Raw genomic sequence first — 22,541 nt, 5'->3', positions numbered from 1 at the left:
TGTGTGCGTGTGCATGTGTGTGTGTGTGTGTGTGTGTGAGTGTGCGAGCATGTACAGGTCAGAAGTCAAGGCCAGGTGTCTTCGATCACTCTTTGTCTTGTGTTTTTGACATGGAGCTATGGAGCTTGTTGTTTCGGCCAGTCGGGTTGACCAGCAAGCCCCCCTGGGAGCCCTCTATCTTCCCTTCCCACACCCTTAGCGCTGGCCTTACAGCACAGTGCTGTGGGGTTGCAGATCTAAATGCAGGTTCTAATGTTTATCCACTAAGCAGCTTACTTAACATGCTATCTCCCTGCCCCATCAGCAGTTTTTTTTTAAAGCCCCCTAGGTGATGCTAATATTTGGTTGGGGTTGAAAAACTAATTTACGCTAATACCTTCCAAAGCTATGCAGCCCACCTGCCTTTTTTTCCCTTATATCAGGACCTAAACATACAAAATTGCCTTCCAAACATTTCCTCTCATATCCCAGAGGCTCCATTCAACCTCACTGTGTACAGAGCTGACCTTGTTATCTTCCCCCGAGTGCCAGCCTGAAAATCGACGTGCTTGCCTGCATTTCGAATCATTTGAGCCAATCGCCTGGGGGGGGGGGGGGGCTCTGAGGAGGCAGAGTGTAAGAACCAGAGAGGACGGAGGACACCAAGGAAACAAGGCCCTTTAAATCAACATGACCGAAGCACATATGAACTCACAAAGACTGATTCAGCCAGTGCAGGGCCTGCACGAGCCTGCACCTGGTCCTTTCTGTATACACTATGGCTTCCGGTTTAGCATTTTATGGGATTCCTGAGTGTCCATTTTTGTTTGTTTGTTTTTGTTTTTTGTTTTTTTACCTTCTCTTGGACTCTTTTCCTTCTGTTTGCTTGCCTTGTCTAATTCCAATGTGCTAGTTTTTGTTTTATCTTATTATTTTATTATATTTTATTATTACCCCTTAGAAGTCTGTTTTCTAATGAGAGACAGAAAAGGAGTGGGCTTGGATGGGAGGAGACATGTGGAGGAGCTGGGGATGGAGAGGGAGAGGAAGCTGTAATCAGAATACATTATATGGGGGAAAAATCTATTTCCAATAAAGGGGAGGGGGGATTAGGGAAAACAAAACAAAGACGACCATGACAATGAATGGCTACAGGCCGTAACAAGGGAGTATGCATCTGATTTTTTGTAAAAGCCAAATTATTTGGGGAGACAGGATCTTGCTATGCACCCTAGGTTGGCCTCAAATTCACAATCCTCCTGCCTCCAGAGTGCTGGGATCACAGGCATGAGGCACCAAAACCAGCATCCTTTACAGATGTTCAAGTGTGAAAACTGACCTTTTCAGCCCAGCACCAAGATGTTTACTATTGAAACTGCAAGCCTCATTAAAAATTAAAGCCTGGGTCTGGAGAGACGGCTCTGTGCTTGAGAGCACTTGCTGCTCTTCCAGAGGACCTGGAAATGGTTTCCAGCACCACGCAGAGGCTCAAAGCCAGCTGTAATTCCAGTTTCAGAGAGTCTGACATCCCACCACTGGCCTCTGTATCATGCACAGGGCGCACAAAAACTCCCTCCCTCCTCTCCCTCTCCCCCTCCCTTTCCTGTTCCCCCTCCCTCCCTCCCTCTCTCCCTTCTTCTCTCTCTCCCTCCCTCTCTCTCTCTCTCTCTCTCCCTCCCTCCCTCCCTCTCTCTCTTTCCTCTATTATTTCTCTTTGTGTTGGGGTCTTAGGTATCACAGGCTAGCCTCAGACGCTCTGTATAGACACAGATGGGACTGAATCCCCGATCGTCCACCTTCCGGGTTTTGGGATTGTAACTGTGCACCTCCGTGTCTGGTTTATGCTGTGCTGAGGGCTGAGCTGACCGGCTTGTGCATGCTAAGTGAGCAGTCTACATGTCGAGCCACATCTCTCGCCTCGAAATGCACATTTCTATCAAGTTCTCAGGTGCTGCTGCTGCTGGGGGTGGGGGGTGAACCCCGCTTTGAGAACTACTGCCTGCACCATGCTGGAGTCCAGGAACCTAGAGGGTCTGCTCAAATCTGTCTAGCTCAATACCTACCCCCGCACCACCCCCCCACCCCCTCCATCTTGTCACCCCTGCTCCCCTCAGGGTTCCTACTTGTACTGCAGAACCTCACTCTTTAAGACCGAAAGAAATCCCTCTGGGATTGTTACTGGGACTCTTGGCCCGTCGTCCAAAGAACTGAAAATAAAAGATCAAATGGATTTTCAGAGTCAAAGTAACTTTATGGGAGCAAAATAACTCAGGTTATCTACTGCGAGACATACTGTCAAGACTGACAGAGGGCCACGTAAGTGACAGGAGTCCCAGGGTACAGCCTGGCATCTTTTTTTAAGAGGCCTAAGGGGAAGAAAGGGCTGGTTACTAAACTGCGAGGTTTGGGCCCTTCTCTATTCTGATTGGTTGGTTAGGTTATGTAACCACTTCAGTACTGCGCATGCGTGCCTCTTCCCACAATGCATTTGACTTTACTCATTAAACACACCCAATTGTGCTTAGGTGGAAGGTGGTAAATAGGGGCTTCTCCCTCGAATGTTCTTAGAGGATCCAGTTTTGCCTTCCTGCGCGTGCGCACGCACGCGCACGCACACACACACGCGCACACACACACACACACACACACACACTACTAGTTTGGGCTGGATCGGCCCTTCTAGTCTTCAAACCTGGATATGTTGGGAATGTGCTTGAATAGAAACTAAGTATGCTTGTTAGCGGGGCGGGGCAACTTACACTGCTGTTGGGACATGGGAGCGAGTGTGGCAGGGTTTCTGAAGTTGCTAGGTGCCCTGTTTGGATGATGAGTGTGAGTGTATAATATGTGCAGCTGAAGAAACTAGGCTGCCAAGAGCACTGTGACAAGAGGGGCGTGTGTGTGTGAATAACCCGAGATTAATGGGAGGTTCCAGTGGAAATTATCTCCTGCCTTGCCTGCCTCAGAATTATTGTACACTCATCCTTTCCCACCCTTTCTTTAGGGAGCAGTTCTCTACCGTACTCTCGGCAGGGTGTAGACACTACTCCTGTTTGGGTCTCCTCTCTTTCCCACCCCATAGGATGATCTAATAGGCTGGGAGGTAGTTTGAGCCTGAAGAAACAGTATCCTAATGCACCAGGAGGGCTAACAGTGGCTCTCCAAGGATGGTCCAGGTCCCCAGCATCAGCATCCGTCGGGACTTAGCAGAAAGGCAGATGCTCAGGTCTCACCTAAGGACCACTGGGGAATTTCTGGTGGTGGAGCCAGGACTATGTGTGAACCACCTGTGCTGGGATTCTGACGTTCATCGAGGGGACACGCTGTCTGAGGCAGGAAGTGGAGCTCATGGTGTTAGGGACATCACAGTCACCTTGCTCTTGGTACCTTCCTTCTTGTTGCCAGGCTTTTTGTTTAGAGATGAGGGAAGACTGTAGGCATCTCGTTCTGCAGTGTGGCAATGGCATCTTTACATACTCCTTTGCGGAGGAAACAGACTTTGAAACTTTAAGGCTGTGGCTCGCAACTTTCGTAGTGCTATGACCCTTTACCACAGTCCCCCATGTTGTGGTGACCCACGACCATAAAATTATTTTGTTGCTACTTTGTAACCCTAATTTTGCTACGGTTGTGACTCATAATGTAAATATTTGATATGCAGGATATCTGATCATGCAACCCCTGTGGGGCTCGAGACCCACAGGTTGAGAAATACTGCTTTAAGACCAGGCATGCTATGACACCGATTCCCTTCCTGCTACCCCAGCCTTGCCATAAATGGTGAATACCCAGCATCTTGGCTATAAGGAAAGGGCTGCCAGGCAAAAGAAGCCCTAGGCTGGCAGGACACCTCAGGGAGTAAAGGTGCCTGCAGCCAAGCCTGACAATCCAAGGTCAGCCAATACCATCCACAGTGTGGAAGGAGAGAACCAAGTCTTACAAGTTGTCCTCTGACTGCACATGCACACAACAGCATGCATGCACCGCCCCCAGTAAATAAAGTTTAAAAGGATCTCCAAAACCGTTGTTTACTATTACACACATTTGTTATCCTCACAGTGCCCCGTCAAACATATCCAGGTTTGAAGACTAGAAGTGCCCCGTCAAGGAGCACCAAGGTTAGGGAGTTTGTGATCTGCCTGAAAGCAATCACAGAGGAGTTTGGTGTGGTCCGAGAACTTGATGTGTGAACCCCCCCTCCCCCCGCCCCCTGACGTGCTTCAGCCCCTCCCATCCTCACAGCTGTTTCTTTTTGTCCCCAGGACTGTGGGCCGTGGTTAACAATGCAGGAGTCTTCCACTTTCCAATAGACGGGGAACTCATTCCCATGACCAGCTACAGAAAATGCATGGCCGTGAACTTCTTCGGAGTCGTAGAGGTCACCAAGGTGTTCCTGCCTCTCCTCAGAAAATCCAAGGGGAGGCTGGTGAATGTCAGCAGCATGGGGGGTGAGTCAGCCTGGTGGCATGTGGTCATGGGGTGCCTGTCACAAGACGTGCATTCTCTGTGGGCTACACAAGAGAGCAGGGCGCGCAAAAGCAGGGCTGGGTCACCATGAGTCAGCATGTGCATTCACGGCTGACCTTTCTCTCCTTTCAAATTCTCTCATGCGAAAGCACTCTTCTGTTCTCTGTTAATTACCGCGTTCATCACTGGGGAGTTGACTGTCGACACGTAAACTTTGTAGGATGACATGTGACTCTGGTGCTGCGGGAAGCCTGCCTTCAGCCTTCCCTGAACACAGGACACTGCTATTTCCTGTGAGCAGAAAACGTGAAGAACTTGCCTCTGTGTGCACGGTGGGCACCCTGAGTCCATCCACTATAGTTGACCGTGATGTTATCCTCACCTTCATTGGGTAGGTCCAGGATGTGCCAACAACCTGACCGTTGGCTACAGCTTCTGCAGGAGCCATCACACCTTGCCCTCTGCCATAGACACCGTCACACAGGCATTCCCCAGGCCTTGTTCAGCTTTGACAGACCTTCCAGAGTTATTTCTCAGGTTTCTGCATGGATAAGAAGGAAATCAAAGGGCTCTGGCCTCTGGAACTCCCGGCTCCTTCCTTCTGAGGCAAACACCAGTCTCCCTGCTTGGAAAGTTTGTAAAAATATAAGGTCCAACTAGGTTTTTGGTATTGGTATGTGTGTGTGTGTGTGTGTGTGTGTGTGTGTGTGTGTGTGTGTGTGTGTGTACTCATGCCTATGTGTGTATACTTGCATACATGTGTGTTCACATGTATATGGAGGCTGGAGATATTTTCTACCCTACTTTTTTTTTTTTTTGACAGGCTCTGTCACTGAACCTAGAGCTCGCTGATTTAGCTAGACTGCCAGGCTAGCAAACTCTAAGTATCTTTTTGTCTCTATCTTCCTAGCACTGAGGGATGTGCTATCATCTCCCCTCTTTCTCTTTTTTAATTGTGGGGACTGGATTTGAACTCAGGTCCTCATGCTTTGCACAGTAAGCCATTTTCCCAGTGCCCAGCCACCATGCAATACTTTACTTTTGTCTTTGTTCTGAACTTGGCCTTTATGCTTTCACACACTTTGGAAACTTACCTCTCCCACTTCCGTGGTACCCTTTTGTGCTTCCGGCAGAGCTGCACACACTCCTCACCTCCTTCATTCAGCAAATTTTTACTGAAGTGACTGATCGTTGCCTTTTCCTTGGCACATTGCCGAGGCTGTTTTTCTCTCTCCTGTCTTCGTTCTTACTTCAGGTAGTCCGTTCATTCATGAGTTTTAGTGGCCTCTAACACAGAGCATGTGCCTAGAAAGAAGTAGAATCAGTAAATAAGTGAACAAATGAAGTTGGGGTTTGTAGTGCCGCCTTCATAAGCCTAGCACTAGGGAGGCTGAGGGTGGAGAATAATGAGTTCACGTTGAACTTAATCACCTCTGTAATTGGCTTGGGTACCATAATAGGTCAAAGCTTAGTCAGTAAGATGCTTGTCTTACAGTCATGAAGACCTGAGTTCAGTCCTCAGAACCCACATAAGAAACCCAGGTGTGGTGGCATTGCCCTTATGACCCCAGCACCAGGGAAATGGGGCAGGTGGTTCCCCGGGGATTGCTGGCCAGCTAACATACTCTACTTGATAAGTTTCAGGCCAGTGAGAAATCTTGTCTCTCTTTCACACATACAGACAAAAATTATTCACTTGTGTCCTCTGGCCTCCATACACTCAAGTGCTCACATGTAATGTTATGCCCAGATTGAGAGACACCCTAACCCCTACCCCCCAACCCCAACCCCCCATCCCCCAACTCCCCACTTCCCCCCACCCTGTCCGCCAAAGACTTTGCATAAGTCTAAAGTCTTATGCAAAAGCAAAGAGCCTTTATTCCAGCATGCTGGGGTTGACCGCTCAAACAAAATGGCCATGACCCAGCAGGGAGCATGCAGGCCTTTTTTAAAGGCCTGAAAGGGGGAGTTTCTACTGTGGCTACATGACCTCAATTGAGTTTGGCCAGTGCCCAAGGGGCCATGTGATTCTAGTCAGAGTTCTCAAGGAGGCTTTGTGACTCTGGTCAGGAGTTAGGGGCTTTTTCAAACTGGTAACTAAGCAACCTTATCTTCCTCAGGCTAGGTGTCCTGTCTATCCCTGATTGACTGCCCCCCCCCCATTTTTCTTAAAAATTTTTGTGGTATTTCCAGTAACCACTGAGCTCATTTTCTGAGGAATGGAGGCTCCAGCCTGTGTCAAGCTACTGAAGAAACTGAAGCATGCTATGGAGTCAGCTAGACTTATTTAACCAGGCCTCCTCAGCACCTGCTGACACAAGAAAATGCACACATATACACATGCACACATATACACATGCACACATATACACATGCACACATATACACATGCACACATACACACATGCACACATATACACATGCACACATACACACATGCACACATATACACATGCACACATACACACAAAGCAGAAAGAAAAAGCAATGCAAACTTGTGAATGAGTGAGATGAAGAATAGATGGAGCAACTTAGAGACTTATAATGAGGGCTGAAGAGATGGCTCAGTGCTTAAGAGCTTTTGCTGCTCTTGTAGAGGACGAGAGCCCAGTTCTCGGCACCCACAGAAGGCAGCTCCCAATGAGCTGTAACTCTAGCTCCAGGGTATCTTACACTCCTTTCTGGCCTCCACAGGTACCGTACTCAGGCCCACAGACCCATACATACGTCCATGATTGAAAATCTTTCAAAAGAAAGAACTTACAGCCCATAGGCTGCTCTCCTGTATGCCTTCTGCTTGGCCTGTGATGCCCTGAGGGCCAGGAGTTTTTTTTTTTTTGTTTTTTTGTTTTTTTTTTTACAGTTTTCATAGCTTCCCAGAGTCTTAAAATGAACCACGTTGTCTTGCTCCTATTCTCAGCCTCCAGTTGTGTGGATTTGCACCTGGCATTACCATTACAGAAGGATGGCTGAAGACAGGGTGGCTTAGGCAGCAAGCATTTCTTTTCTGGCAACTGGAAGTCCAAGACCAAGGGGTTAGTGGTGCTGGTTTCTCCTGAGGGCTCTCTTGTTGGTTTTTAAGGCCCCTTTGTGATGTACCATTTTGCATTTGTCCCCATCTGAGTGGTTACATTTCCAGGGTCTCTTCTTGTGAGGATGCCAGCGCACCAAGTTAGGGACCTATTTGATCCTAATGGTCTCTGTAAATGCTCATACACTGAGAGTGAGGGGTTCGTTCAACTCAAAAGGTTCCCAGAAAATGGGCATAAAAATCCATCCATAATGTGTTGATGGGGGACAAGAGAATTCAGCAGAAGCCACAAAGAGGGATAACTTGGACTATCGTGGAGAATTTCATGATATAATAAAAAATATTATTTAGGGGGAAAAAAAAGAGCTGGCTTAGGGCAAGGAAATAGCCTGGTCTGTAAAGTCTGTGTTTGGATCCTTAGACCCCACGTGAGAAGCCATATGTGGCAGTATGTACCCATAATCCTAGCACTGGGAGGGATGGAGACCAGTGGCCCCTGAAGCTCCTTTGCTAGCCAGGCTGGATGAATGGGTGAGCTTCAGATTCAAGGAGACCTTGTTTAAAACAGTAAGGTGGAGAGAAAGTGAGGAAGACACTTAGTGTGAGCCTCTGGCCTCCACGTGCACACGCACTTTTGTGTGTACATATCTCTACTCACATGTACAATTACCCAACTAACACATACATACAGAGTGTGCATGCAGATACACACACACACACACACACACACACACACACACACACACAGACAGAGACAGAGGGGGGGAGGGAGGGAGGGGGAGGGGGGGAGAGAGAGAGAGAGAGAGAGAGAGAGAGAGAGAGAGAGAGAGAGAGAGAGAGAGAGAACCAACAAAGCTAAAAAACCCATAAAAGGGCAATCTGTGGGTGGACTGGGGGAGATGTCTCAGTAGTTACGGGATTTACTGCTCTTGTACAAGAGCTGAGTTCGTGTCCCAGGATTCACATGGTGTGTCACAACTCCCTGTAACTCCAGCTCCAGGGGATCCGACACCCTCTTCTTACCTTCGCAGGCTTCTGCATATTCCGGGTGCACAGAAATTCACACAGGCACACACATATATACATAAATAAAAGCTATGTATTTCTTAAAAGGTGAGCCACAATCTACACAACGGCAGGAACCACCCTTCGGTGTGCCGTCAACTTGACGCAGCTCTTGGTGAAACTGATACAAAAGCATCACTGGCTACTGGTTTCCTGTTCTGAAGTAGGGATCATGAAGGGGGAAGCAGGGAGCTAGTCACTAGCGTGTGCTCTCCAAAATGGATCCTGTCTATCTGGACCTATCAGGCTGTCTGGAGTTTAGAAGCTCTGCTACCTCTGTAGAACTCTCTGTAGGTTGTGGCTGCAGGGCTGATAGCACCAAGGACACCAGTGCTGCTATGAGGAGCCAGCTGGTCTGCTGGACAGAGTGAGAATTCACCCAGGGACACTGTCTGAGTTGGTGATGGTTTTTCATAGCAGCAACAGGAAGCTAATACACCTGCTTTGACCTGGATAGCAGATAACATGCCTCTAGACCTGTCACATTTCTTGACAAGAAAGATATGTCTACACTTCCTACTAAAATACTGGGCTGACTTCCCTTTCCAATACCCAACACCAGTTGTTAGTCATGGCTCACTGTGCATCAAGCTGTCCGAACAGATGTCTTGATTGATATCTTCTGTTAGCTCTATCTCTCAGCTTGATAGATAACAGTCTTTTTGCAGTAACAAACATGTCTTACGGTCTTGGCTTAGCTTTCTCTGTGGGAAAACCTTTATTACCTGTGCCTTATGTTACATTCCATGCCAATCCTAAACTTTTTTCTTTTCTCCAAATCCGAAAGCCTGATCCTTCCACTTTTATACATGAAAAAATATTTTTATTCTTTAAGCCTATTGAATCTCCTCATGCTTGTTTTAAATTGTGTGTGTGTGTGTGTGTGTGTGTGTGTGTGTGTGTGTGTGTGTGACGATGAACTTATGGTAAGACAACTTTGGGGAGTCAGTTCTCTCAATCTACCCTGTGGGGACTGGCGAATGAACTCAGGTCCTCGAGCTTGGAGGAAGTGCCTTTACCTGCTGCTGAGCAATCTCACCAGCCCTCGACTCAGTCGGTACACACTTCTGAATTAATTATTAGTTCTTTAATCATCCCACAAAGTCGAAACCCAGCTGCAGAAACCATGTTTTCCCAAACACTTAGTGGAAAGCCGGAGGAGAGGATGAATCTCATAGACAAGCCTTCTTTAATGCAAATCCCCTTCAGGCACTTCTCCACTTTTCCAAGCATTTTCCTGTGGCTGCCACCTCGCCTCTGCTCAGCTTCCTTCTGTCTTCTCTGGCTTCCAGATCTTAACTCTTCCCTCCTCTGCTTCCCATGTTCCCTTTGTCAGACTCGCCCAGCATGTTCCTTTCACTGACTCTTGGCTGTTCAACCACCTGAGACCCTCAGTAGGTTCTGCCTTTCTTAGGGTGCAAGAATGATCTGGGGAGGACGAGGAGTGGTACGCACTGTCGGCCATATTGATTTCCTGCCTGGAGCTCTTACAAACAGACTGAAGAGGCAGTCAGCTTCCCTAGCTGCCTCCTTTCCCTTTCTTCACTCACTCTCCTCCTCACCATGTCCTTCCCTAACTCCTTCCCCTCTCCTTGGGCGTCCCCTTCTGCCCTAGGACCTTGACCCGCGAATGGCTCTCTAGCAAGGTATCACACATGTCAAAAGCTGGAAGTTAGAAAATTGGGGGCCTACTCCACTTCTTAGTTGGGTGATGCTCCTAGAATCCCCAAATCCAGGTCTACTCTTCTCCCGATAGCATAAAGGGAATGGAAGGACTTAGCACATACCCACCCGGGGGCACTCCCCTGCAGCAGCGTATTTATCACCTCTCCCACACAAGTTTAGCTCCCCAACTCTAATCCCAGCAAGGCCGTTGGGTAAATATTTAACCAAGTATTTAAAGAATTGGGAGATGTCCGTAATCATCAAAGAGTTATCTAAAAGCTTTTCATGGACAGTTTTCTTCTTAGGAAATCAAAGTAAATATTTGTACACAGCTACACAGTGTCCCTGAATGATGACAGTTGGAAACAACCCCTTCCAGGATAATTCGGACTTCAGGGGTTTCCAGTCAGGCAGGAGCCGAGTTTTGCTCCTTTGGTATCAGCTGGTGACAAGGGGCAGGCTGCTCACTTAGCTCTTTTTTTTTTTTTAAGTATGAGCCGTCATGTGGAGCAGATAAAGAACCTGCACCATCTCAAAGACACTAGGATGTGTAAGGAAGCGATGCATCTCTGACCTCCTGACATTTGGGGCAGGAGGCTAGCCTATACACTGTGAGAAGTTTGGAAACACCCATGCCCTTGATCCACTAAAAGCTAGTGGTACCCACCTCCCCTTGGTGGCAAATGCTTGTGCTCTGCCACTTGTTCATATTGGTGGCCTCTTTGTTCAGGGGGAAATTGTCTTTTGTTTTGTTTTGTTTTCTCTCTGTAGAATAGGGGAGATTTGCAAACACCCAGGCCTCTGAGTCTTGCATTCCTCCTGAGACAGGAACTGGGACGACATCCTGGTCGACACATCACCTAAAGCAAGCAACGCAGTAGCAGTGTAGGCATGCGGATCCCTTCCCACAGAACAAAGGACAGATGTGCTCACTGAGTATAGAATACACAGTGCCTCATCACTGTGCTCAAAACAAAAGAGAAGAACATATGTTGGTGAGGATGTGGAGGATCTGGGATCCTCATCCCCTCCTGGTGGAAACTGAACCTGGGGGCAGCTGCTGTGGGAACCATTAGGCAGGAAGTTAAACACAGACCAACAGGAGGCCCAGCCATTCCATTCCTGGGCATATAATGAGAAGACCAGAAAACAAGGGCTCAAACAGTAACTGGTACATCGCTGTAAACGCAGCATTACTCACAAAAGCAAAAGGTGGAAACAGCCCAAATATCCACGAGTGGGTCACTCAACAAATGCGGCACGGGAGAGGCACAGGGTATCACCAAGGCATGGAGAGGTAGTGGAATATCGATCCATGCCACAGTATGGATGAGCCTTGAATATATTGCACACTGTAGGTAGACCTTGAAATCACCAGCAGCTTGATTTCTAGACAGACGCCAGACACGGAAGGTCAAGCAGCATAGGATTCTGTTTCTGTGAACTGTCTGCAATGGGGGATCCATAGAGATGGAAAGCTGAACAGGTGGTTGGCAGCGGAATGGTGGCTCAGTGGGTGCAAACTCTCCTGTTGGGGCGAGGAGAATGTTCTGATGGACAGAAGTGATGGATGGAGGTGTTGACTGGGCTACACCTCCAACGATGGAGACCCAGAGCTGAATGGAGGAAATGCTGCAGAGTCACATACCTTGAAATATTCATCCCAGTCAACTTTGTGTTATGTAATGTTATGTGCTTTTATCACAGTAACAGGTTTTCTGGCTCCCAACCCCGTATTTCTGACTTGATGGGTCTAGAGTGTGGCCTGAGAATTTACAGCTCTACTTCTGACTTTGGCTCATTCTTGTTGGAATAAGATTTTGGGCCTTGATTTTGTTGTGGCACCAAGCTGCCCGTCATAGTTTCAGAGATTTTCAGATAACAAGGAGACCATTGGATACTGTTTGCAGTTTCTGCTGAGTTCCTCGGGGGTCTCAGCAAGCCCGACTCTCCCGAGCTCAGGCAAAGGGTTTGGAGTTCAGCTTAGGAGTGTGGGTCAGAGGTGTGGCCTCTGTTCTCAGAGTCAACTTCAGTCTATCTTGGAAGAATAAGAAGACGCTGGCTGAAAGACCTCGTGGTGCTCTCCTGAGGTTAGGCCTGAGTAGCCCTGGCTAGGAGAGAAACCGGAGAGTAAGTGAGACATCATGGCCTTTCTCATGTAGCCTCTGGAAAAGGCTGCTGTGTTCTGCCCCCTGCTGTGCTGCCTGGAAATTTATTTGAAAAACTCTTATCTCTCCCTCAATTCTCCCTTAATTTCCATGTAATCACACTTTAGCTTCAAGCTTAAAAAAAAAAAAAAGCTGGGGCTTCAGAGAAGGTTCAGTAGTGAAAAACCCCTCTTTCTCTTGCGGAGGACCATACTGGGCAGCTCACGCTCACAACTGCCTGTAACCCCAGCTTCCGTGTGATCATGTACTCACACTCACATGCCTGCTCATGGACACACAAGCATAATTAAAACTGGTAAAAAAAAAAAACCAAATCTTTAAAAAAAACCAAGGCTCTTTATGTGGGGTTGATCATTGTGACTGTGCCATGTCTGAGCCTTTATATATTGTCGGCAGACATCTGGCAAGTAGGACCTTAGGACACACTCCTAACTTACCAAGGGCACCAGGCAAGAGCAGTTTCCAGCCCGTTCTTAGGGCGGACAAGTTCACTCTCTTAGTTTCCTCATTCACCAGGCAGGGGCCACAGGACAGGAGACAAGGTCACTGAGTAGGTAGGCCACAGAGGCAGGAGAGGTGGAGCTGAGGAACTGGCTTAGCTGTAAGCATGGCTTCCTGAGTATGGAGCCCTGACACCCACATAAAAGCCAAGTTGGTGGTGCGCAGTGACCCCAGTGCTGGGGTATTATTGGAACATGTGGGCCGGCCAGTTGGGCCAATCAGTGAGCTCTGGATTTAGGGAGAGACCCTGTCTCAAAAAACAATGTGAAAGGTAATAGAGGGAGCCTCCAGACACTCATGCAAGTATGTGCAAATGTACCTTCATGCACATGTGCACAAACACATACACAGATGGGGGGTTGGGGGGGGGAGCAGTGGTTGGGAAAGTATGCTAATAGTGTGTGTATAAATAAGTTGACTATCATGGCCTAGGAGAGGTAGGAAGAGTATGTGGTTGGTTAAAATAGATCATTTCTATTGGCAGAATGTGTTAGTTAACCTAATCTGTGGTCAAGTGGTCAAGCTTAAATAACAGAACTGTAGTCGTGGCTCTGGAGGCTGGAAGTCCCCCATCAACATATCAGAGTGGCTGGTGAGCGTTCTCTTCCCAGTGTGAAGATGGTTATTCTCCCCATATGTCACCATATTGGGGGGCAGAGAATATCTGGTATTAGGAGGTTATGTTCCTCTCCTCGTGATCTCATCTAACCTGAATTATTTCCTTAGAGGCCCCATTTCGAAATGCAGCTACCCTGGGGTTTATTGCCTCAATGCAAATGTGGGAAAATACATTCAGCTCATCATAAAGGGTGTTTCATTTAGCCAACCTTTTTTTTTTAATTTTTTTTAAACTGTCCCAGTAATGTATGCTGGGCAAGTTCTATAAATCTGGTATCCAGCATAAATAATATTACTAATGCTCTACATTTTAAAAGTGACTAAGAAAGTGTTTAGCATTTGCCTGTCAACTTGACACAGCCCAGAGTTATCTGAGAGAGTCATTGCCTAGATCAGCTTGGCCTATGAGCATGTCTATGGGAGGGGGGTGGGTTCTCTTGATTGTTAATTGATGTGGGAGGGTCTAGTCCACTCTGGGCAGCACCAATCCCTAAGCAGATGATCCTGGGTTGTGTAAGAAGACTAGCAAAGAATGAGCCAGCAAGCAGAGTTTCTCTTTTCTGTTTCAAGTTCCTGTTTGAAAGTTTTCCCTGGCTTCAATCAATGATAGACCGTCACCTGGAAGCATAAACCAAATGATCTATTTCATCCCCTAGGTTGTTTTTGGTCAGAGTGTATTATTATATCAACAGAAACAAACCAAAACTAGAACAGTGTTTTTACCATAATGAAATTAAAATTTACAAGTCAAAGATATAATAGGCCAGATGAGAAAGGGGCATGTGAGTTCAGACAGGAAAAAAGCTCTGAGACCCCGTGACTCTTGGCCTGTCAACCCCAGATGAGTTAATATGTTTTCTGTCACCAAGAAAAAATAGTTGACAATTTATCAGGAAGAAAGGTTTATCTGGGCTCATGGCTTCAGAGAACCAGTTCACAGTCCCCGACTCTGTTGTTTCCAGGCCAATGCACATCCTGGCAGAAGAAGCCTGCGGAGGAAGGGCCTGTTCATTTCATAGTGGCCAGGAAGAAGACAGAAAGAGCCCAAGACAAGATACAGCCCTAAAGCTATACTCCCAGGGACCCACTTCCTCCAATCAATCCCCATGTCCCACAGCTCCATGTCTTCCAATAGGCACTCAAGCTTTGAATCCAATAGATGAAATTATTCATTAGGTCAGAATCGTCGTGAGCAAATCGTCTCTGAAAAAGTGTTCACGTATGTGTACGTTCATACATATGAGCTTTACGAATTCTTCTACTCACTCGTCGATACAATCATGGTTAACTATCTTAGATGGCAATATTTATTTCATCATAGAGCTTACTTACTAACATGGACTATCCATGCAAGGTTGGATCTATGATGCTGTCCACAAAACATCGCCACTTGTGTGGCCTACCAACAGTTTTGCAGAGCTCGGCATGATATAACGGATACAAGTGGCTAGCTTTTGTTATTGTTGGATTGTAGAGATGAGAAATTGAACGTACAGCTTTGCACATGCCAGGCTGCTGAGAGCCATATCCCCAGCTCTTAAAAAAAAAAAAAGTTTTTGGAAATGGAATCTCATCAAGTTGCTTAGGCTGGCCTTAAACTCCCTCTGTAGGATAGGCAGGTTTCAAACTTTTGATCCCCCTGCTTCAGCGTCTCAAGAAGCTGGGATGACAGCTGGGGTGACAAACATACCTACGTGTTTGGTCCAGGGCATGTTTTCGCTTTAGGTTGATAATGTGAGGTGCAGTTTCTCATTCATCCACATACTTCCTGTGTCATTTCAGTCTGTGCTGATAGGGTAACAGAATGTCCGAGACTTGGTAATTTAAAATCAATTGGACTTTATTGGCTTCAGTGGTTGAGAAGTCCAAGGTTAAAGGGCTGGCCTTTGGCAGCAGTCTTCTTGCTGTGTCATGTCCTGGGGGAAGGATGGGAGAGGAACACATATGAGAGCAAACGAAAGAGAGGGATTTGCTGGATACCTTCTTTAGCAACGAACTCATTCCCGAGACAATGACATTGGCCTCATGTTCTTTACAGAAACTCCTCATGGTCCACCATGATACTTGTTGCCCCTCATTGCAACTTGTCTTGAGCCTAATTTGTTGGACATTGCCATGATGGGCTGAAGTGTGGGTCCCACCCAAGCCTCCAAAAATGACACATTAAGGGAGGAACCTTCAGAAGGAAGGGTGCGTTGCCTGACCTGGTGACTGTTGACAGCAATTCCTGGTATACAGTTAAGTATTTTAAATATTTCTTGGCCGAATGAATGAAAATACCCTTTTCCTTTTCCATTGTTCCCACAGCCAAGGTTCCAATGGAAATGATAGCAGCTTACTGCTCAACAAAGGCAGCCGTGACCATGTTTTCATCAATACTCAGACTAGAGCTTTCCAAGTGGGGAGTCAAAGTTGCTACAGTCCAACCCGGAGGTTTCCAAACAAGTAGGTATCCGAGACCAAGAACTCAGTAATGTTCACCTTCAGAGGGACCCTGGCATTCTTCTTGGTTGATTAAGACATGCATTGAACCTTCTAGGGTTGTCAGAGGGGAACACAACCAGGCAGTGGTTGTGACGACTCATTTTATTCAGTAGGAGCTAAGTTCTAAGCTTACTGTATAGACATGATTTGGGAGGCTGAACTATTTTATTTTGAATTTATTTTTATTTAGGTGTGTGAATGTGTGTCTGTTTGTGTGTGCACGTACATGTGTGCGGGTGTCTGGGGGAGACCAGAAGAGGATGGTGGATTCCCAGGAGCCTTGGAGGTTGTTCTTAAATGAACTGAGCAGATGTACTGGTGACATTAGCAACCCATTTCATCCCTACATAGTGGCTTTCTTCCCCCACTTCTCTGTGTTTTAGAATCAGCAATTTCTATCCTCTCCTTTGGAGAACAGGACCACCCCCTTCCTTCATGGGAGATGCTGTCCTGTCCCAGCCCCTCCTTGAATTTCTGAATTCTGGCCAGAGACAGAAGGCTCGTCCTTATTTTCTTTTTTCCGGACCATAAAACATCTAATTGGTCATATTAGTGAGGGTGTGAGAAGGAAGCCTAATAAAGGCTCAAACCAGAAGCTATTGCTAGCCAAACGCACAAGGTAAAATGTATAAAGAAAAACTGAAGCTCTGTCTGAAAGCACTTGGCAGGCGGGAACCTCAGCAGGCTGTGGAGGAGGCTCAGAAGCCATTGGGAACATCAAGAGGAACGTTAGCCACATAAACTGAGAAAGGTAACTGAAACTGAAGAGAAGATGGCATCTTTGGCGGGGAAGGGCCATCCTCGCCCAAACTCCCCAGCAAGGAGGAGACTGGAGGAATGCTGATAGAGAAGAAGAGCGTGTGTGCATGGTGTGTGTGTGTGTGTGTGTGTGTGTGTGTGTGTGTGTGTGTGTACTGTACAGTGTGACCCAATTGATTAACTCAACATCGGTGAACTCAACATCTCCATCTTCTTAAAATGTACTTGTTCTCTTGGGAGCCTCTTCTAAGTTCTTTGTTAAATATATCCAGGGTGGGCTTAGTTGACGTTCCCTATGTGAGGGCGCCTAGGCAAGGTGGCTAATACATCCTGGTGCAGGCCCCTGGCACAACGCAATGAGGAATGTGAGGACAGACCTCTAGTGCCCTGCCCCCCCCCCCCCCCGCCCTGTGCTCTGTCTTTCATACTAGGCTATCTTTTTTGCAGTTGATACTTGATGAGCTCCTCAAAGGCAGGGGGGGGGCAGAGAACAGGGAGTGGGATGGAGAACGATGCTTACAAAGAACTTACAAAGCAATAGGGCACAGAGCTTCTGAAAATAGTCAAGGACACTGATCAGATTTCTGGGTTTTTGTTTTTTTTCTAGTGTCCTACAATAAACATAGCTAAGGTGCTGCATGCCTAGCACATAGTAAACATGGCAGTTTCACTCCGTTCTCATCTATGAAGGAGGCAACCGAGTATTTTCATATTTTTCTTGTAGTGAGAAGAATCAATGTTCAAGTTAAGGACCTTCTCAGCCACAGAGCTGCTGCAAAGCAAAAATGGGCTTTTGATTCGGGTTAGATTGACAGGGCGGTTGCTCCAAAGTGCCAGGGGATGGGTGGGCTATGTGTGCCCAAAGTAATAGGTGATGGTTGACAAAAGGCTGGTGGCTTTATCACTCCCAAGGGAAGCTTGGGCCCTCTAGACAGTGTATTCTCAAATGTGGCTAGTCCAGGAGTTGGTGGGAGAGATGAATTTATGAGTAAAGTCACATGATGCTAAACCCGATGACCTAAGTTCAAACCCCAGGACACATATGGTGAGAGAGAGAGAGAGAGAGAGAGAGAGAGAGAGAGAGAGAGAGAGAGAGAGAGAGAGAGAGAGAGAACTGATTCTGCAAGTTGTCCTCTGACTGCCACAAAAGCATCTTGTCATATGGGCCATCCCTATTCCCTGTACAACGTTTAGTAGAGTGGGAGAGAGAGAGAGAGAGAGAGAGAGAGAGAGAGAGAGAGAGAGAGAGAGAGAGAGAGAGAGAGACAGAGACAGAGACAGAGACAGAGACAGAGACAGAGACAGACAGACAGACAGACAGACAGATAGACAGACAGACAGAGACAGAGAGAGAGAAAGGACTTCTCTAGCCTTTGAGATCAGGGGTTAAAGAGAGGTGGCAGAAGGGACCTGACAGATAAGCAAGCGTGTTTCACAAGGTTTAACCTCCAGTTCAACTGTTGGGTAATGATTTTTCTACCTGTAATGCTGTGCCTTCATAAAGAGAAACAGGTCGCTGGGTGCTTCCTCACATTGTACCAACATCACCGGACTTTCAGGGGTTGAGCCTTTCGGATGGGTTCTTCACACAGCAGCAAACGAAGGTGCATCCTACAGCCCGCCAACCAGCAGGACAGGGTGTCAGGGGCCGAGGTGTTCTTAAGGGAGAATCTGATAGTTGCTATTAAAATTTTTAAATGGTCATGCTTTTTAATCAGCACTTTGGGGACCCTAGCCTGCGAAAATAAAGTCTATGTATAGTAGTGTACGTGTTGTGAGTCTGTGGACTTGAATGTTGAGGCGGCAATACTGAGCAAGGGGTGACAGCAGCGGGAAAGTGCCTCGCTGAAAGCTGTTCAACGGGCAGCCCGTTCCTGTGCTTCAAATCACAGCTCAGATCTGTGGCCGTTGGCCAGGAAAACGCAGAATACAACCTTTTCTGTTCCTTCTTCATAAAAGAAAATGCAGGCTTCTGTATGCATAAGTATACGAACAAGGAGTAATTGTGTAGGGGCACACAAAACTGTTAGTTAAATCAAAGAAGACTGATTCTTAAAGACACATCTCCTTGTTACTAATAAAATAAGCAGGCATTGCTGCTATGTTTTAAAGTGATTTATTTTTTTTCATTTCATATAATAAGCAGGCATTGTATGTGTTAAAACATATTTCTACTTAATCATATCATTTACATAATAAAATTTAAACATGCATTAAAATTATATTAAGATATATTTAATGTTTAAAATTACATGAGAATTTATTTTAAGCTGGACAGAAAATTTTCAGTATGGGAGTAGGTACTCTTTGTGTATTTAATAAGTTACATGTGTATGCTGTGTGTAGGATGTATCTACATGTTTATGCACATGGAATAGATCATATAGTAGATGCTACATTGTAGATGTTATGGCTTGCACATATAATTACCATGGAAAGACTATGCTAGAATGCTTTGAGACAGCCATATCTGTAAGAGCTGCAAACAGAAAAACAACACAAAAGTTCCATTGCAACATATTGGATCCATAAGTGTTGGCAATATTTATGCAATGTAAAGCTATGAAGTAAAGAGAACGGGCATATCACATGTGGATGCAAAACACACATACACACACACACACAGTGAGCAAAAAAAGCTGGCACCAAAGAGCAAGTATTCAAAACAGGCAGAATGAGCCTGCCATGTTATCGAGGACAACAGGCGCTTTAGAAGGCACTAAGAGGGGACCTCGAGGTGTGAGCACTGTTCAGTTTTTGGATTTGTTGCTCACTAGCTGGGCTATTCAGATTGTGAAACAACCACTCATCTTTATCAATATTTAGGTTTAAAATATTTACTTTATTTTATGTGTGTGTGTGTGTGTGTGTGTGTGTGTGTGTGCCTGTGTGTTTGCATGCACAGCCATGTAAGCAGGTGCCTGTAGAGGTCAGAAGAGGGTGTTGGATGCCCTGAAGATGGAGTTACAGATGGAGTCATCTGTGTGGATGCTGGGGACCAAACTAAGGTCATTAGCAAATGCAGCAAGTGCTCTTAACCATTGGCTTGTCTCTCCAGCCCCATGTGTAGGCTTGTAATTCGTGATGTTATGAAGCACACACCAGAAAAGGAATGTATAGAGCTTACTACTTGGCCTTAGCTCATTGGTGTGTGCTTCCTGGAGAACACTCTTTCTCTCACTCTCAGCATTCCTTTGTCGGCTGTAGTTCTGTGTGTGGGGCTGGGGCCTTATGGGCTTTCCCCATCTACTCTGGCACGTCTAAATGGTCATCCCTGAAAAAATACATATGAGTAGCATTAAACAGACTCTGTAAAAAGAGGCTATAAAATCGAAATTCTTCAAGAAGAGGTATATGGGAGGATTTAGAGGGAGGGAAGAAAAGAGGGAAATGATGCAATTATAGTGTAATCTCACAAACTTGGCTTTTAAAAAAGGGATTCTTGGGCTGGAGAGATGGTCCAGTTGTTAAGAGCACTGACTGCTCTTCCAGAGGACACGGGTTCAATTCTCAGCACCCATATGGCAGCTCGCAATTGTCTGTAACTCCAGTTCCGTGGAACCTGACACCCTCACACAGACACCAATGCACATAAGAAATAAAAAAATAAAGAGAAGTAAGTAAAACAATAAAAAAGGGGCTGGGTGGTGGTGGCACATGCCTTTAATCCCAGCACTCGGGAGGCAGAGGCAGGTGGTTTGCTGTGAGTTCAAGGCCAGCCTGGTTTACAAAGCAAGTCCAGGAAAGCCAAGAAATCCTGTCTTAACAAACAAACAAACAAACAAGGGATTCACAAATACCCATCTTTCCCAGCAGAGGCTGGCTCATGATTGCCTGCCCCCCCCCTCCCAGTTCTGCCTGGCCTCTCCTCATCTGAGTCTTCCTTTCTCTCTGTGTTCCAGACATCATAGGCTCGCGTGATATTTGGGATAAGATGGAGACAGAAATCCTGGACCACTTTTCCAAAGAGCTGCAGGAGGCCTACGGCCAAGACTATGTCCACAAACAGAAGAGCTTAATCCATATGATGAGAGACAATTCCTGCCCGGACATCACCCCTGTGCTGCGGGATATCCAACATGCCATTTCTGCCAGGAACCCCTCTTCCTTTTACGCCCCAGGGCGAATGACTAGTCTATGGATCTACTTTGAAGCCTATTCCCCGACCAGGGTATTGGACTATGTTTTGAAAAAATGTTTTGGTCCAAAACACATGCCGAGAGCTCTAAGGACAGCGAGTTAGAAGAATGGGGCCCCGCTCGGGTAGGAAATGTCACAGTCTTAGGATGAAAGGGAAACCTCTTATTAAACCCATTTTCTACCTCAGATTCTTACTTTGAGATGTGTTGGTTCCCCGTGACTTAGTGGCAAGAGGACTGGAGTATGACAAGAGAGTGGTACTGAGACTTGGTGCCACCAGACACCTATCAGAGGCAGGCTTGCTCCCAGATGCTGCCCTGATCAGTTCTAGACCACTGCAGGACAGGGACGACAATGACAAACCCAGTCCCAGGAAGTTTCCCCTTTCTCAGCACGTATAAGTGTATTTAGACCATATTGAACTATATTAAGTGTACAGCAACAAATCAATGCTCTCTACCCAAGTAGATCATTCCTTCTTGCTCAAAGATGCTAACAGCTACCCCAGTCATTAGCACATATAATCTTTCTGGTACTGGCTAGTCTTGCCATATGTCAATGACTACTGGCCAGGGTGGTGGCTACTTAAGGTTGGGGTTGCTATGGCAGTTTATTTGTATTTATTTTGACTTTGAGATGGGTCTCATGTAGCCCATGCTGGCCTCAAAAAAAAAAAATTGCTATGTAGCCAAGAAGCCATAGATGGCCTCCAATTCCTCATCTTTCTGCTTGTACCTTCTGCATGCAGCCACCAGGCTCAGGTGATCCTCTTGCCTCAGAGTCCTGAATAGTTGGGAAGTTGGGACTATGGGAAGCAACCATTGTGTCTTCTTCTACAATGTTATTTATTTAATGACAACTCCCATATAAAAATTACACCTTAATCCAGGGACTACAGGATGAATGGCATATTGGCATCAAAACAACTCAATCTCTGCATAGATGTACAGGCCTCAAAGGTGACCAGGCACAAGCCAATGAACAGTGATATCTTGAAAAAAAATATTTTATTTGCCCTGAAACAAAAAGACAAAAAAAAAATGCTGATTCCCACAGTAGACCCCCAAATTTTAGCCAGTCACTCAAGGTCTGGGCTTTGAGATCAGAGCTGACTAGGACAACAGTAGAAACTGCAGTGTGTATAATGTGGTTAGCTTTTCTTTCCTGGATCATAGGACAATTTTTTAAAAAAAAAACTATGTTGTAAAGAGTAGAGACGACAGAAGGGAGAATTTGAGCTACCATCTTGGGAAGACCGTTAAGCAGCTTCTGGGTTTTGTGCGAAGTGACTTTTCTCTCTCCATCTGCGGGGGGTGCTCCTGTGGGGGTGCTCCAGCTGTAGAGAATTTCCCTGGGAGATTTACAGAGAGATGTTTCTTTAACTACAGTCTTTGTTCTTTCTCTTTGTTCAGTAACAGGCTGTGTCAGTGCTGGGTGTCACTAACACTCTCTTTGGCACTGCCCTGTGTTCTTTTCCCTGGTGGCCTGAGGCGAATGACTTCCATACAGAGAAGATTCTAAGTTGAAACATGCCTTTTTGGCCTGGATATGGTTTTTTTTTTTTTTTTTTGCTAATATTTAAATTCTTGGCCAAAAAAATTCATGGATTAACTTATGTTGCATACTTTGAATCTCGAATACCTGTACTGAAAAGAAAAATGGGC

The 22,541-nt window shown here is 46.3% G+C and overlaps 1 protein-coding gene across 2 annotated transcripts in view; it reads left to right on the top strand.

Moving 5' to 3' along the window:
- Positions 1-21,071, top strand: part of HSD17B2 (hydroxysteroid 17-beta dehydrogenase 2) — an 89,353-nt gene extending 68,282 nt beyond the window's left edge. For both annotated transcript variants that reach the window (XM_084755248.1, XM_084755247.1), the window contains exons 3-5: positions 4,242-4,427; positions 15,802-15,939; positions 20,640-21,071. In XM_084755248.1, coding sequence (XP_084611374.1) covers positions 4,242-4,427; positions 15,802-15,939; positions 20,640-20,980 — 665 coding nt within the window. In that variant the 3' untranslated portion in view covers positions 20,981-21,071. The remainder of the gene's footprint in view (positions 1-4,241; positions 4,428-15,801; positions 15,940-20,639) is intronic.
- Positions 21,072-22,541: the final 1,470 nt, after the last annotated feature.

This window comes from Acomys minous (assembly GCF_964271855.1).
Source record: "Acomys minous genome assembly, chromosome: 14".
NCBI classification, from domain to species: Eukaryota; Metazoa; Chordata; class Mammalia; order Rodentia; family Muridae; genus Acomys; species Acomys minous.
Note: the sequence above shows the minus strand (reverse complement) of the source record. Positions and strands in the feature narration are given on the sequence as shown.